Source organism: Ctenopharyngodon idella, chromosome 22 (genome assembly GCF_019924925.1).
Source record: "Ctenopharyngodon idella isolate HZGC_01 chromosome 22, HZGC01, whole genome shotgun sequence".
Classification (NCBI taxonomy): domain Eukaryota; kingdom Metazoa; phylum Chordata; class Actinopteri; order Cypriniformes; family Xenocyprididae; genus Ctenopharyngodon; species Ctenopharyngodon idella.
The window spans coordinates 25,711,243-25,728,475 of NC_067241.1; the positions used below are offsets into that span (position 1 = coordinate 25,711,243).

A 17,233-nucleotide genomic window follows, 5' to 3' on the forward strand; every position below is an offset into this window, starting at 1 on the left:
GTCCGCAGCTCACATTGATACATTTTTGAGCAGCCCATGTAATTTACACATAAATATATCATAAATTGTTTTGTAGAACAAATTATTTTCATAAATTAACTTTTTTTTTTAAAGATGGGCTTTAATGATACACCGCCACAAAACGCATGCAAACTATAGCCAACACAAGCTAACCTAAAATCTTAACATTTTTCAATGTGGGCACAATAAAAATTACTATGATGCTTAGCCCACATTATATTTAAGCTCCATGCATCTTTGTAAACATTTCTTACATTTTTAAAGGACAACATTGTCTTTTTTTCACCATTACTCACTGTGGAACCTTATGTGTTTCAATGAAGATTCCCTCTAATTACAAACTTTGATCAATTTTCTGAGTGAAATTGTTTAATGAAAACATTAAGCTTTGTGTGCTTTTACCTTACTAACCTTTTACCTTACATTACTTACTACCTTAATTTACAACTATATTTAGATAGGCCTACAAATTACACACATTAGTTCAATTGAGATGCCCTAAAGTTCCTTATGTGTAACCGGGCATAACTCGAGAGCCAAGCTTAGTTAAGGCTCCAGACTCCTGGCATGGGGGGCCCACTATAGGAGACCCACGTAAGCCAGAGTATGGAACCCCAACACAGCTTGGCTCTCAAGATACACCCGGTCAAACACCCGGCGTGACTCCAGCTAAAACTCCAGAGTCAAGCCAACTCAAGGCTCCAGACCACTGGCCTGGAGCCCCAGCCACTAACACCTACCCATCCCACACAGGGCTCTAATCAAACAGTATTAAAAGGAATTTTTTAAATACTTCCCTGTCACTGAATAAATATATTTATGTTTTACTTGTTTAAAATCAATAGATTTTTTATAATTTGTGAATAAATCATGATGTGGGCTTATTTGGAACACATGCGGGTTTAAATGGTGCCAAAGTACCAATTAAGCCCATGTTAGACTTCTGACTTTATTTATAAAATATCCTAATTTTATATTCTAAAATGTACATCAACTAATTAATACATTTTTAAATGAGAGAGAAATCTTGCATTTTAACAAATGATTTTCTTATAAAGCACGTCAAATCTATGAAAAAACACCTAAACTTAGATTTTGGTGGGCTACATTTACCCTATATATTTATTAGAACTGCCGATGTTAACGCATGCGATTAATTCAAAATCCTTAACGTGTTAAAATAATTTAACTCAAATAATCCAAAGAAATCAATGAACAATGCAAAATTGCATCATTAACGTCCCAGATAGCACAGGTATGTCTCTAAGATGTCTGCTAAAGAGCGCATAAGCACCTGTAACCCTGGTAGGCGTAAATTTCTATTCTAACCCCTTAACCCGATTTCACTTCTCTGTTTGCGATCAGATCATTTTAAGCTGCTAAACCCCAGGAAAGTTTTTAGTCCAATAATCCAGTGAGCAAATGCATTCAAACAATCAGTCCAAAACAGCGCTAATGTAAAGAAAACTACTCTTATTACATCAGAGATGGCAGAGAGAACAGTGACTCACAGCCAGTTTTCAGTGAATTACTCTTCTAGTGTGTGTTTTGCTTTAAAACACGAGCTCTGTCATATTCTGTGATTGTGTCTGAAGAGATAGAAATACAGAAGAGATTTCAGAAATACAGACTGAACGGAACGTCAAAACATCCCACCACTGTATGGCCAGGTGAAATGCAAACTACGTTTCTAGGCTGGATAAAGCAAACCAGCTTCCCGCTAGTAAAGTTTTGATGGATTCAAATTGTAATCAAGTTAAAGACGATTGCGGTGATGTACAGGAGTCGTACAGTAAGCACGTGTGAGTCCGTTATATTGATGCGCTCTCAATGCACTGATTGCACATTGTATTTATGCACAGACACATTTCAGTACATTCATTAGGCCTCTAAACAAGCTCTTTGCTGCTGCACAATAATGTACACTAAATTCTGAAAAGGTTTGTTCTGTAATGTTTTTGTTATATGGGCTCCTTATATCATTTGGTTATTTGGTGTCCTTTTGGAGTCTCCAAGTGTTCTTTTTTTGGAAAGACAGCTAAATTTACCTTGAAAATAGCTTGCAGAACATCCATTTTTGTGCTTAATTTCAAGATAAGTATGTGATTAATAGCACAAAAATATATATATACACACACCGTTCAGGCTATGGGAAGAAAGCATTATGAGCACTGACAGGTGAAGTGAATAACACTGATTATCTCTTCATCACGGCACCTATTAGTGGGTGGGATATATTATATTACTAGTTGGTGTGTTAGAAGCAGGAAAAATGGTTAAACGTAAGGATTTGAGCAAGGACCAAATTGTGATGGCTAGATTACTGGGTCAGAGCATCTCCAAAACTGCAGCTCTTGTGGGGTGATCCCGGTCTGCAGTGGTCAGTATCTATCAAAAGTGGTCCAAGGAAGGAACAGTGGTGAACCGGCGACAGGGTCATGGGCGGCCAAGGCTCATTGATGCACGTGGGGAGCGAAGGCTGGCCCGTGTGGTCCGATCCAACAGATGAGCTACTGTAGCTTAAATTGATCAAGAAGTTAATGCCTGTTCTGATAGAAAGGTGTCAGAATACACAGTGCATCGCATTTTGTTGCGGCTGCATAGACAAGTCAGGGTGCCCATGCTGACCCCTGTCCACTGCCGAAAGTGCCAACAGTGGGCACGTGAGCATCAGAACTGGACCACGGAGCAATGGAAGAAGGTGGCCTGGTCTGATGAATCACGTTTTCTTTTACATCATGTGGATGGCTGGGTGCATATGCGTCGCTTACCTGGGGAACACATGGCACCAGGATGCACTATGGAAAGAAGGCAAGCCAGCGAAGGCAGTGTGATGCTTTGGGCAATGTTCTGCTGTGAAAACCTTGGGTCCTGGCATCCATGTGGATGTTACTTTGACACGTACCACCTACCTAAGTATTGTTGCAGACCATGTACACCCTTTCATGGAAACGGTATTCCCTGGTGGCTGTGGCCTCTTTCAGCAGGATAATACGCCCTGCCACAAAGCAAAAATGGTTCAGGAATGGTTTGAGGTGCACAAAAATGAGTTTGAGGTGTTGACTTGGCCTCCAAATTCCCCAGATCTCAATCCAATTGAGCATCTGTGGGATGTGCTGACCAAACAAGTCTGATCCATGGAGGCTCCACCTCGCAACTTACAGGATTTAAAGGATCTGCTGCTAAGATCTTGGTGCCAGATACCACAGCACAACTTCAGGGGTCTAGTGGAGTCCATGCCTTGACGGGTCAGGGCTGTTTTGGCAGCAAAAGAGGGACCAACACAATATTAGGAAGGTGGTCATAATGTTATGCCTGATCGGTGTGTGTGTGTGTGTGTGTGTGTGTGTATATATAAATATATATATATATATACACACACACACACATATATATATATATATATATATATATATATATATATATACACACACATGCACACAATGTAAAATGTAATATTAAATATAAATCAAATTATAAATTGAAAATATAAATTGATACATTTGTGTAAAATAATCTTATAAAAGTCTAATATCCATTATGTTCATGACTATCAAGAAAAAGTACCATAAAAGAACCATAAGGTAGTTCATTTGACTTTATGAGCTATATTGCAAGTATTCATTGCACCGTACAATAGCTTTGTATGAGTAACAGAACTAAATTCATTATTCATGGAAAATCCAATCTTGTGACATCAGAAACCCAGCAATACAGCATCGAAGTCATATCAATTAATTTTATTATTATAATTTCTCTTTTTGTATTTCATGAAAAACACAGCATACAGAATTGAAACGACAAACAGGGACCAACTGTACCTTCTCATTTTATAAAGGGTAGTCCTGAAACCACCACAAAAGCTCCATGGCTGACTTCCTCTTTGAAACGAGCAGTTGTATCATGCATTCTTTGGGGAACAAATCGAGTGTGATGCACAGATTTCAAAAGGCTCTGCTGCCATTGTTATGTTCATCACGTCAGACAGACAGCAAAGAGCCCATATGAGACAAAGTGAGTCAAAAAAAGAAATCATCATGCTCTGCTCTGCTTGTATAAGAATATAACATGGGTTTTTCTTATAAATTCAATGACAAGATGATGTTTTGTTTGCTCTTTTGTTGATATTTACAAGCTACTAAATCTTAATGTTGTGTTGTCATTGTTATGTGCCCTTACAAACACATTCTCTTTTATTAGATGAAACATTTTGTTCCTGTTAGATGCTGAAACAGTACTGCTGGATGAACAGACTAACACCCTTTTTAAAGGAATCTGCCCAGTGTGAAATCAACCTACAATGGCGCCAACATTGTTAGTCTGACTAGATCTGACAAATCTAACAGACAGACTGTGAAAACATTGGCACCAGTTGAGGAGCTCAGACTAGCGGTATGATGTCTATCTCCTTTGGCTTTCATCTGTCTAGTGGTTGTCTTGGTGATCCTTTTGAGTTTGATTGCATCCAGCATGTTGGCCTTCATCCTGTCTAAGTAAAACTTCACAAACTGTGCAAAGGACCTGCGCTATCTGCAATTTAAAATTAAATTTTGCACCCATAAAATCAACTCATCCGCCATCACTGACAAACCTCAATAATCCTGTCATGAACATGCAGTCCGGCCTTGTCAGCTGCTCCGTTTTCCACTATCTTGGATATATAGATCCCATCACTGAAATCCTCATGCTCCTCTGGTTCCTTAGATAGAAGCAAATGTTGAAAATTAGACAAGATAAAGGGGTACTTCACCGCTGGCAAAATGGGCTTTCAATAAAACTTGCAGGGTAACTTGCACCAGTTTGCTATAAGCTTACAGCCTTTCTTTAGTAGGAAATACTTCTTAGCAAACTTTTAGTCATAGTGGTGTCGACTCAGTCCCGGTGACAGGACGCACGGCTAGCAGGGGCTTTTATAATTCTAAGAGAGGAATATTAAGGGGTGGGGGGGGGGGGGGGGGGGGGGGGGGGGGTTGTCGATATAATATTCCCCAATATTATATTCCTGCAATACCGGAGGCTGCAGTTTCAGGATCACAGTTCTAGGACCTAATTTCTAGGATCCTAAATTTTTTGTGACAGCGCCACTAGCCAATTCAGCAGTCTCCAGTTATTATTTAGCTGTGTAAAAACAGTTCATTGTGCTGCTGGGTGTTGCAAACTGGTATTTGTTTTCAAATGATTTTAATTTATTAATTTACTAACAAGCACACTAGTTTGTAGAGCAATTGTTTTTCTGTTTACTGCACTTTGTTAAGTGGGTCACACATCAGACTACACGCGCCACGCTGCGCTGCGGCTAATGAATTGAAGTCTTGAACAGACACAGAAAATTCAGTTCAGATCATTGCAGGGGGGCTTGAGATCATCATATGGGGAGCTAAACCTCCCAAGCCACCCCTTGACGCTGGCCCTGTGTCGACTTGTATTGTTCCCGGGTCCAAGAATTTAAAGTGTAAAAGTTTAGTGGGAGTAAGCTACTTTCAGTTTTCAGTGAAGGATCCAGCGTGTTGTAGGCAGTGGCTAAAGGCTGCAAAGATAAATACGGAGAGAACGTAGCAACTGAAAATCTGAAAAACCTCCATGTTTGCAGTCAACATTTTAAACTAGATGATCACAAACACAGTGTTTTAGGCCAAACGGAGGGGAAAAACTGAAGAAATTGCCATTCTGTCAGTTCAGCCCGAAGCAAAACGGCATCACATACATGTAAGAAAGCTGTTGCCATAGTATTCCATTTTTACCATAAAGCTGACCAGTAATGAGCCGGCATTCTGACGCTGAACCTGGAAGCCTGCACTGTCTATACAATGTAAACAGCATGGGAGAATGACAGGAGAGAGAATAAAGTTTAATAAAGTCGTTATTTTTGTTTTGTTTTTGTGCAGAAAAGTATTCTTGTCACTTATAACATTAAGGTTGAACCGCTGTAGTCACATTGACTATTTTAACAATGTCTTTACTACTTTTCTGGACCTTGAATGTGGTAATTATTAGGGCTGGGTATTGACACAATTTTCACAATTCAATTCGATTTCTATTCACATGCTTTCTATTCGATCCGATTACGATTTCGATTCAATATCAATTATTTTGGATATAGTATATCAGTTACAGTACATGGCAAATTTTCTAGAGGATAAAAATCTCTCAACTACTGCTGTAAACTACACATGGGAGTCAGTTGGTACTACTTTACTATAATATTGGAGGTTAAAATTAAATTATTTATATACAAACACTTAAATTAAACTCAATTATGTTTTTTTTAGAATTACATAATTATATTTCTACTCCAATTCGTTTTTTTTTTATTAATTTTTTTTATAAATATAAACATTTAAATCGTGGCTGTCATAACTGATTTATTCAAACATGCATTAAATATTGAAGAACATTATAATGAATATGTAACGGTGCATAGCTATATTTATCAGAATGCTGCTCTCTAGAGTTCATTTTTCTAGCTGACTAATGAGTTTATGGTCACTGAATATGCTTTTCTGAGTTAAATGTGACGTTACGTGACATTGTTTACAAGCTGTTTTATTGACGTCTTTCCGCGGTTGAAACACTGATTGAGCTATTACACAAGACATGATACGGATTTCGGTAAGTTGTACTGTATATTTTAACATACCTTCAGATGTTTATTCATATTTATTTCGGGCTGTAACTGGTATTAAAGAGGAGGAGAGGATGTTCAGACGCGCTCCGTGCTGCCGCTTCTCTTAAACTGAGGCGCTACAGCGATCTGTCACGTCACATTAAACAGCGCCAAAACGGTATTTATTTTTTGAATCTCATAATAAGATGGACGTCATTTGAAATCTGAGAATTTGCTTCATATCAAAAGTAACAAAGCACAAAGATTATTGCGATTTATTGGATGGGAGGCGCGCTACATGTTCTGTTCATTCATCAGCTGAAAACAGACTAGACTAATCGATTCTTGGGATTTAAGAATCGATATCGGTTCGCAAAAATGAGAATCGATTAAAATCGAGAAATCAATATTGTTTACCCAGCCCTAGAAATTAGGTGGCTTTCTATGGGGGATGAAAAATAACCTCTTGGATTTCATCAAAAATATCTTATTTTGTGTTCCGAAGATGAACAAAGGTCTTACGGGTGTGGAACGACATGAGGATGAGTAACTGACCCTTCGCCGGGGGTTTGATTGACAGGCAATCTAACCAATCATAACGCCAAATCTACCATTTTGTCAGACAAAGCAGTCAGGGGAGTTAGTAGATTAATGTTGGTGGACTTGAACTTGAAAAATGGTGTGTACTGACATCTTTCCGCGGTTGAAACAACATTCCTTATGATGTTCATTCATGTTTATTTGATGATATAAATTAACTAGTAGGAACAGATGATCGGTTCACGAGCCGCTTGAACTGAGGCACTACAGCGATCTGTCACGATACATTAAAGAGCCACAAAATGGTATTTATTGTTTAAATTTCCTTGAAAATGACAAAATTTGAAATTTGAGACCTTGTTTCATATTAAAAGTAACCTGCTCTGTCTTGTCTGTCGACGCGTTGTCAGTGTCCTCTTTGCTCCGTGATGTATTTTTCACTGAATGAGAACATGATGTGTGGTGTGAGAGCGGCATGGCTTGTTGTTCTAGCAACAGTAACTAAAGGGAGCGGGTCTTTGCGAACAGTCAATTAATGACAGAAATTTCATTTTTGGGTGAATTAACCCTTTAAATTCAATTTACATGTCAATTCAAGAAATCAATGTATTGTAGATATTCTTTCCTTTACCACACTGGTTCTCAGTCAGGGGCAAAGACCCACTAGGGGGCCTCAGCAAATTGCCAGAATGGCTTAAAAATATTTAAATAATAAAAAATATTAATATATTCATATATATTAATATATCTAGTTCTTATCTAAACTATTATTGGTAAGAAAAAAAAAAAACACAGAATAACTTTTAAAACAATAATAACTAAAAATCAATACCTATTTCTTACAGTTCTTGAAACCTCATTCATTTAATATATCAATACTCAGTTTCTGTTAATAAAAAAGTTTGAAAACAAGCAGCTTTGTCATCATTACATAATTACAGCAGAAATACCAGAAATATATGACAAGACTTCAAATATTGGCCAATCGAAGCAAAAAACAAAACAAAACAAAAAACAAAAAATTAGTTTAATTGGAATGTCAAGAAAATTGAATTTTTGGAATTGTAATTCAAATAAATTAAGACAACAGAAGACTTTAATTAGTCCAATAAAATGATCAAGGACTTTTCTGTTTTTATCTTCATGTTGTTTGGCTCCGTAAATTAAAACATTCAGGGAATTAAATTAAATTAAAATGTAAAAGGCATTCAATTAAATTCTGAATGGAACATGAGCCTGACTCAAGGGCACGCTCTCTATGCATAAATGTATGTACAGCAAGGACAAACATGCATGGAAGAAAGGTTAACTATGGCTGTCCATTACAACTGAACAGGTGGTAAACAGCCTTTGGTGATTCTCCACTAGATTAGAGAAGAGAATGTGATGTGAGTGAAAGCCAAACCCACAGCTTGCTCTCTCCTCTCCACTTGGACACAATCTATGTGAGAATTTAATGGCTCCCACGCTCGCATTTCACACAGTGTACTCGAGAGAAATGTGTGGAGCTTGATTTGTGCAATCTGCAATTATCTTTTTACATGTGGCTTAGTTGCTGATTTTGTTTTTCTTTCTTACAATGGAGGGGTTGGTTTGGTTGAGTTAGAAATGACTGCAAAAATGGCTAAAAGATGAACTAACCCACTTTGCATGCATTTCATAGCATTATCTTTTTATTTCTGTCATTTAAGTAGAGTATAGGGTGAATTCAGGTTGATTGGGAGACTTTTTGCCAATCTGAATTCACCCTTATATAAAAATATAAATACGTATTGTACATTTCAGAACTTTCTTTTTTCACTGCAATGCAAAATTAGTTAATTATAGCAGAGTGTCCAAGAGGATTTATTTTTCCCAATGAAAGTAAATGGTGACCATAGCATGTTTTTCAAAGATCATCAGCCAGACAAGACCTAAATTTCAAGCATTTCCTCACACAAAGGTATTATATGACTTCAGAAGTCTTGAAATATAGTCATATGGACCACTTTTATGATAATTCAAGCTTTTTTGTGCTTGACAGGCCCTGGGCCCCATTCATTTCCACTGTATTTAAATAAGCAGCTTGGACATTTGCTAAATGTCTGCTTTTATGTTCTACGGAATAAAGTAAATAATGATTCAAATCTATATTATACATGGTTGTTCTTTGCACAGTAAACTTACCTCACACACTCTTCCTCCGATGATACTGAATCCAAGTGATCCTGATGTTCTGTGGAGGGTGACTTTGAGGCTCCTTGTATCTTCTCCCTGGGATAGAGGGATAGGACAGAAAGAGAGAAACAGAAAGGAGAAAAGCCATAATTCAGATGCTGCAACAGACTGCTACAGCAGGTTTCAACACAGCTTCACTGATCATACTAACCATCTCTCCCCTAAGAAGCAGGGCTCTCTCCATTAGTTACCTAATGAAACGGCAACGCCACATGACATTCAGGGTATTTTCATATATCAAGCAGTGAAGACAGATCACACCCTCAGAGACACCTGGCAAAATCACAGCCAAGGTATTATAAATGTCTAAAAATAATTTATGAACACATGGCCAGGTATTTAAAACACTTTCAGCTCAAAATACCCTACAGATCATTTATTATACCTTGTCAAATTTGCCCCTCTTTGGGTGTGAGCAAAAACACATTGTTTTTGTGTGTGTCCCTTTAAATGCAAATGAGCTGCTGCTCCCGGCCCCCTTTCCAGAAGAGGGTGGAGCTTTAACAGCTCGCGCTTCGGTTGCTCAACAACAACAAAGCTGGAGAATCTCACGCAGCCAAAACGAGGATTGTCAGTAACGGTGTTCAGCCTTACATTGTTCAAACTGGAGTCGGACACTGATGGAGAGACTCAGGAAGAAGTTACAACTTTTAGAACTAACAGTTAGTGGATAAATTTATATAGTTGCTGTGGAGTTGATTCAACTGATCAACTAGCATGTGCCATCATGTTAATCTTTTGTGCAAATCCAGCGTTGAATTGATCCTCGTTTGTGAAGCAGTCCGGCGTAAAATGACGGCATGGTAACAACACTCTACTACAACAACTCTGCCTCTTCTCTAAAGCAGCCCAACATGGCCTCATCCCTTTTGTTGTGTGTTCCCGGAGGCAGGGTTTATGTAAATTTTAGGGTTAGTGATGTCAATAACCCAGGAAGAAGCTCGTTGTAGTGCCTACCAGCCGTTTGTTGTAGTCCTTAAACAGAGAATTATTTAAAAGAAAATATCTCTCTTTGCATTGAACTTTGAACGTCGTTACTTTGCAGATGCTGTTTATGATCAAACAGCAACATTACACACTAACTAAAGTTAAAAAAGTGAAATCATAATCAACCACCACTAAAAACCACACTTCTTTCCTTCAGATCAGGGCAAAAATACAAATATCTGTTAGTTTTATGGCTGGTAGGAGATTCTTTTTAGCAGCAGGTGTGGAAAAAGGGATATTTTGTACCCTAGGTATTACTAAAAAAAAAAAAAAAATCTATTTAATTGCAGCAATATTTGTTATGTAGAAGGGAAAAACAGTCAAATTCATATTTGCAATACTGCTTTATGACAGACATCAAAACATCTCGGCAGCTGGGTTTGATCAGCAGTCATGAAGCAGATGTTGCCCGAGTAAAAATCAAGGGAGGCCTGTGACTTTTCAAGAATGACAGACTTAAGATAGCCTTAAAAATCTGAATTTAAGTGAGTTGTCTATCAAACATTTCTAGCAGTGGCATCCCCCGCTGAAACTGCAGCTGCAGGCGGAAATCTGTCAAAATGAGTGAGACAAACATCATGAGCTCTTGATTAGAGTCTGACTCAACCACAGCGAGCCGAAAGAACAAGAACGGACTCTTTTGTTAACGTACTATGTCCCTGAAGTCCACAAGACATGCCTCCTGTCAACTCAATTAGATTTACATCTTAATTTTGTTGGTTTCACTGACTATTCACTCACTATCAGACTCCTTGCATAAGATGGGAGACAACATAATTATGCGAAAGCATTTGAATACAGAATGAAGATGTTCAAGTTTTTTTTTTTTTCCCTGTTCAGATCTTGATAATTCAAGTGTGAATGCTTTAAACTGACATGAAAATGAACTGACAGTGCCGGCTTGGTGGCAGTGAAATGTTTTTAGTGAAGAGAGAGTACAGAGAGAAGTAAAATCAGAGGCTTCCAGAAGTTGTTTAGTATATCTTCAGCAGAATCTTTCTGTATACATTGTAAATAATGTTTGTAATTTTTACAAAAAAAATTAAAAAATGCAGTAAAAACCAGAGGTCTCTGTGTGACATATCATGTGTGATTATATTTTATATAAATAATTTAGCTTTTTTCTCTAATTTTTGCTATCAGTAATGCACATTAGGGTATTTCATGTTGCATTTTCTGTTATTTAGTTCATGTTTATTGCATTATTTTAGTGTTGTGTGTTACTCTATAGGTCTTTTGTTTTTGAATGACCCTATGAACGTCTGTATATGAGTATTTGTCATGTTTTATGGATAGGCCACTGACGATGAACTCACCATGTGGCTTTCTATTGTACCATCGATATAATTATGTTGGTTATCAGTATATTTTAAGGTAAAAAGCAGATTTTGGTATGCTAATATTATAGAACTTAATGAAATATGCAGTTAAGAGTTATAAGATATACAGGCCCCAATATGCCCTTCCGTAATACCTGAAACATCTTCATGTTTTTGTTGTAGCTCTTGGGTGAACACAATAAAGTGAACACAATAAAACTACTTGAGGCAAGTATTAAAGGTGCAGAAAGCGATTTCTGAGAAATGCTGTTGATATATCAAATCACTTAAACAAACATGCCCCTATCCAAAAGGATCACACCACTATTTTTATAGCTCCGCCTCCAAATTCACAAACACACTATGCAACACAGGCACCTCAGACACACCCCCTAATGCTGATTGGCTACAAGTGTGTTTTGGTGCTTGGTATGTTCCACTTTCAACAGTGTTTCTCATGATATAATGAACAAGAACTTTATACAATATATTAAAGGAATAGAAAATGAAAATTATCCCATAATTTACCATCCTAGGAGTATAGGACTTTCTTCTTTCAGCCAAACACAATCAGAGTTTTATTAAATAATATCCTGGCTCTTCCCAGCTTTGTAATGGCATTGAATGGTGAACGTGATTTCACCAAGTACAACATGTTCCTGGATCAACATTTTTGTTGATCCTGGAACAACATTCCAATCATCCAATCAGATTTGAGGGACAAGTTTACCATTTATGTCAAGTTTAGGCTTACAACCTGGGTTAGGTGCTTCCACAACAGTGTTATTCAACTATCATTTCCCTCTGATTTTAGGGATAAATTATGGGTAGGGTTAGGTTTAGGGGTTGGGAAAAGGTTAGGACTAAATTTTCAAATAGGAATGTTGTTCCAGGATCAATAAAATATGTTGATCCAGGAACATGTCTTACTTGGCAAAATCACATGGAATAGTGCCCGAGTTTTTGAAGCTTCAAAAAAGTGCACCCATCCATCATAAAAGTAGTCCATATGACTCCAGTGGGTTAATAAATGCCTTCTGAAGCAAAGCGATGGGTTTTTTGTAAGAAAAATATCCATTTTTAAAACGTTATGAACTATAATCACTGGCTTCCAGCAACAGCCATACGCAATGCCATTGCAAAGCTGGGAAGAGCCAGGATATTATTTAATATAATTTGATAGTGTTTTGATTGTGAATTAAAAATGATTGTGTTTGGCTGAAAGAAGATAGTCATATACACCTAGGATGGCTTGAGGGTGAGCAAATTACGGGATAATATTCATTTTTGGTGAACTATTCCTTTAACTGCAATTTCTACCAGCCATTTGGATAGTTTGGATATACTTGTATGTTTGCATTGTATTCAGAAATGATATGAAAGCCATTAATTATAGCTAATTCTGTACATACATGATTTAAATTCAAAGATGGCTTTTTATTTTAGGCAATTTCAAAAGAAACACTCTTTTCTTTGTTTTCCTCAAAACACTAATAGGCCTTGTCATCAGATTCCAAATATTAATCTGCACTTCTGAGAGGTCCCAGGGCCTCACTGTCAAAATGTTCACTCCATGTTATGACAATATCTTTGTTTCTATCCAATTAACATGTCACAAGTTTCATAAACTCGTTTTTATGAGTATTCAAAGTTTCAGCTTGATCAGTAATTAAATTCAAAGCGAAACGGTAATGAACTCCACAGCAGGTTTTCACTTTGATTTGACTTACAGCTTCAAATTTTAGATGGCTTTTTTAAAAAGCTCCATTCACACCATATCATGAAACACTGACCTTATCGAGAGGCATCCAGCTGTTTGACAGCGCGTCAATCCTGCTCTTGTACTCGGTGATTTTCTTCTGAAATGTGAGCGCTGTAATGTGCAGCTCGCAGTGGAGCGCGGAGAGTTTGGAGAGGAGAGACTTCTCTCTCTTACTGAAGCTCAGGGACTGACGCTTCAGCTCTTTCTCCAGACTCAGCACTTTGGTTTGGAGGAGACCGCTGCGTGTCTTAAGTGCTTGGAGACAGCTGTGGTCCTCCGACCTCTCCTTGAGTGTCAGCACGAGTCCACATCCATTTTTACAGAGCTCTACCGCCCTGTGCTCGCATCTCTCCCGCATGTGTGAATCCACATCCTTCAGGTTGAGCACCGCGTCGCATCCTTCATTCCTGCATCTGACCGGAGAGAAGTCGCACATCTCCGCGTGCTCTGAAAGATGCTGGAGCTTCATTACCCGGTTGCAGCCTCGTTTATGGTGGTCGCACTTGATGTCCAGCTTAAAAATGAGGTTTTTTAGGGGCAGGACGTGGTTCAGCTCTTTGGTGGTGATCTTTTGGCACAGGACAGGGCAGCTGTTGACTTTGGAGAGCCACTGTAGCGCGCACGCGGCGCAGAAGACATGTCCACACGGAGTGCTGAGAGGATCCTCTAAAACTTTCCCACACAGTTTACAGATTAAGTCCGGATCCACAAAACCCTCAAAACGGTCTAGATCAAAGCCCATAGTCTTGACATGGAGTACGGGAACGACTCCGAAACAAGGAAAGAGCTGTCTTCTCAGTTCCCACGCTGATGAAATGAGTGAATAAACTACGAGCTTCAGTCAGGACTAGAGGCGCGAGCTACCGTAAACACTCAACGAGCAGAGCAGTGTGCGCGTGGATGAGTGCTCGATTAAAGTATACAGATGATAAAGTGAGTGTTGTGTAGCAGTTCAGTAATGATGTTTCATATTTTTGAGCGAACTATGATACATTAACTCGAAATAGAAACCTTTTGAAATGTTATAAATGGCTATACTCTTACTTTTGATCAATTTAATGTGATCTTGCTGAATTCACAAGTTCGCTTGCCCATTCAGTCTGAATGGTTAATAGTAAAACAAACTTGGCTTGCTGTCCTCGAAGGGGGCTCGAACCCGAGGCTCGGCTCGAGCTCCGAGCTAAACCCCCCTATAACAGTACTGCATAGAGGGAGAATAAGAGAAATAGAGGAGGAGATGGGGAGAAGGACGGATGCTGGAAGAATTGTCGCTGGGATGACTTAGTGACTGCTGCTTATATACGCTCGTAATGATGATTGACAGGACTGAATGTTTAGGCTCTTCCCGAACCTACGTTTGGAACTACATTAAAAGTATTACTTTCTTAAAATAAAATCTCTCAATAAGTCACCAAGCCTGCATTTATTTGATCAAAGATACAGTAAAAACAGTAACATTGTGAAATATATTACCATTAAAATTTGTACTCTTATATACTCTTACTCTGTATTTTACTCTTGTCATCATTGACTCATGATCCTTCAGAAATCATTCTAATATGTTGATTTTGTGCTCATTTCTTATTATTATCAATGTTGAAAACAGTTGTGCTGCCTAATATTGTTGTGGAAACTGATTCATTTTTTAGGGTTCTTTGAGGAATAGAAAGCACAAAAGAACTGCATTTATTTGAAATATAAATCTTTTGTAACATTATAAATGTCTTTAATGTCACTTATGATTTTTAATTTTGATTCGCACGATTTTTAATGTGTCCCTGCTCAAAAACTTCTTAAAATAAAATCTTACTGACCCAAATCTTTTGAATATATATGAAAAAAAAAAAATTAAGACAAAAAGTTTTTACCTTGTGTATTTAGAGTTTTTCCCCAGTTAATTAATAATATTTGTTTGCTAAAAAATATGGTTTACATTTTTCTTTTGTTTCTATGTTATGTTTCATAAATGTTGCTGTTTAACATAATACATCTACATATAAAAGAAAAAACTACACACACCTTATCTCAGCATGCCCACTGAATAATATGGAGCATGTTTAAAGGTACACTATGTAACTTTTTTATTTAAATAATGATTCAATACATCATTAATCTTTCTTCCAAACCATGTTTTTGTCTTACCCTGATTCACTATGGTAAGTCTATTATAAGTGTTTATATTTTAGACCTGTCAGGATGGTTTTTGTGGGAAATTGCGTACATGTCACTTGCCTGTGCGTGTCTTGTCATATCCTAAATAAAGTGGGTGTAGTCGTTAATAAAAAAATGAGTTTTGCTAAATGGAAATAGGACAAATGGTGTAAAAAGTCCACACATTGCATTTAAATGAACACGCATTTTGATTGGTAACGACAGTCATACGTCATTTCATGACGACAGACGTAACACGACACTGTCATTATTTTTACGCCAGCTAGAGGGCGCATGACTTTAAAACGTAAATATAGGTCGTGATAAGGTGGTTGAAAAACGACCTATAGGGTCGTTTTTTTTTTTGGAGGACAGTCTCCATGATTTATAAATCGAGGGAACAAAATAGTAAATCGTGTGCACGATTTATGAATAGAGAGAACGAAATAGTAAATCGTGCGTACGATAGCAAATCGAGGGAACGAAATAGTATATCGTGCGAATGATTTAACAAATCAAGGGAACGAAATAGTAAATTGTGTGAATGATTTAGCAAATCGAGGGAACGAAATAGCAAATCATGCACACGATAGAAAATTGAGGGAACGAAATAGTAAATCGTCCGCACTATATAGCAAATCGAAGGATCCAAATAGTAAATCGAGCGAATGATTAAGTAAATCGAGGGAGCGAAATAGTAAATCGTGCATACGATTTAGTAAATCGAGGGAACAAAATAGTAAATCATGTACATGATTTAGTAAATTGAGGGAACAAAATAGTAAATCGTCCGCACGATTTAGCAAATCGAGGGAATCAAATAGTAAATCTTGTACACGATTTAGCAAATCAAGGGAACGAAATAGTAAATTGTGCGAATGATTTAGCAAATTGAGGGAACAAAATAGTAAATTGAGGGAACTAAATAGTAAATCGTCTGCACGATTTAGCAAATTGAGGGAACAAAATAGTAAATCATCCGCACGATTTAGCATAGCGTTCTATCGTACTGTGAGGATTAAGTCCGGTGACGTAAGACTGCGCCTTTCCAGTTCCAGGTCCTCCGCATATAAGCTTAATAAAGCCTGAACCCTGTCGGCCGTATTTTTTAAACTCCAATGTTGATTCGAATAGCAAACAACTCTTACTGCACACACTGCAACAGACTTTTAAAAATGGTGGTTAAAATAAAACGCTGCATGGAGTCAACCAATCAGCATGTTCAGCACCCAAGTCCCACCCCTAAAAGTTCCTGATCTTTGAAAAAGTACTAACTCGCAAGCAGGGACCTTTTGAGGGGGGAATTTTTACCCAGAACTTTATTTAGACCCTGGTCCCTGCCGTCGAAACACACTGAGTACCACCCCAAAGTCCCTAGTTCCTGCGGTGGAAACGCGGCTATAGTGCACCCTTAAGCCAGCTGGACATTGGTTTAAGCTGGAAGTTTGTGGCCTGCTGTGGGAGCTCATGTCAGCAACGCACTGCTTCTTATCAGGCCTGCATTTCCAAAGCATCAGCACTTGCCTGATTCCCCTGTGTAGATACAGCAGTGTTAATATATTTCCCAGCACAGGGTCAAATGGCAGAAAAAGTGCTGTGAGAGGCTGCCTTATCAAACTCCTGAAGATTGGG

At 37.9% G+C, this 17,233-nt stretch overlaps 1 protein-coding gene across 2 annotated transcripts in view; it reads right to left on the bottom strand.

The window, feature by feature from the left end:
• Window positions 1-15,101, bottom strand: part of pdzrn3a (PDZ domain containing RING finger 3a) — a 43,640-nt gene extending 28,539 nt beyond the window's left edge. Inside the window, exons 1-3 of one of the 2 annotated variants that reach the window (XM_051880715.1) lie at window positions 13,482-15,101; window positions 9,332-9,418; window positions 4,613-4,720 (exon numbers count right to left, since the gene is read on the bottom strand). In XM_051880715.1, the coding sequence (XP_051736675.1) occupies window positions 4,613-4,720; window positions 9,332-9,418; window positions 13,482-14,192 (906 nt within the window). In that variant the 5' untranslated portion in view covers window positions 14,193-15,101. The remainder of the gene's footprint in view (window positions 1-4,612; window positions 4,721-9,331; window positions 9,419-13,481) is intronic. The other variant, XM_051880714.1, reaches the window with a different exon arrangement.
• Between the last annotated feature and the right edge of the window lie 2,132 nt (window positions 15,102-17,233).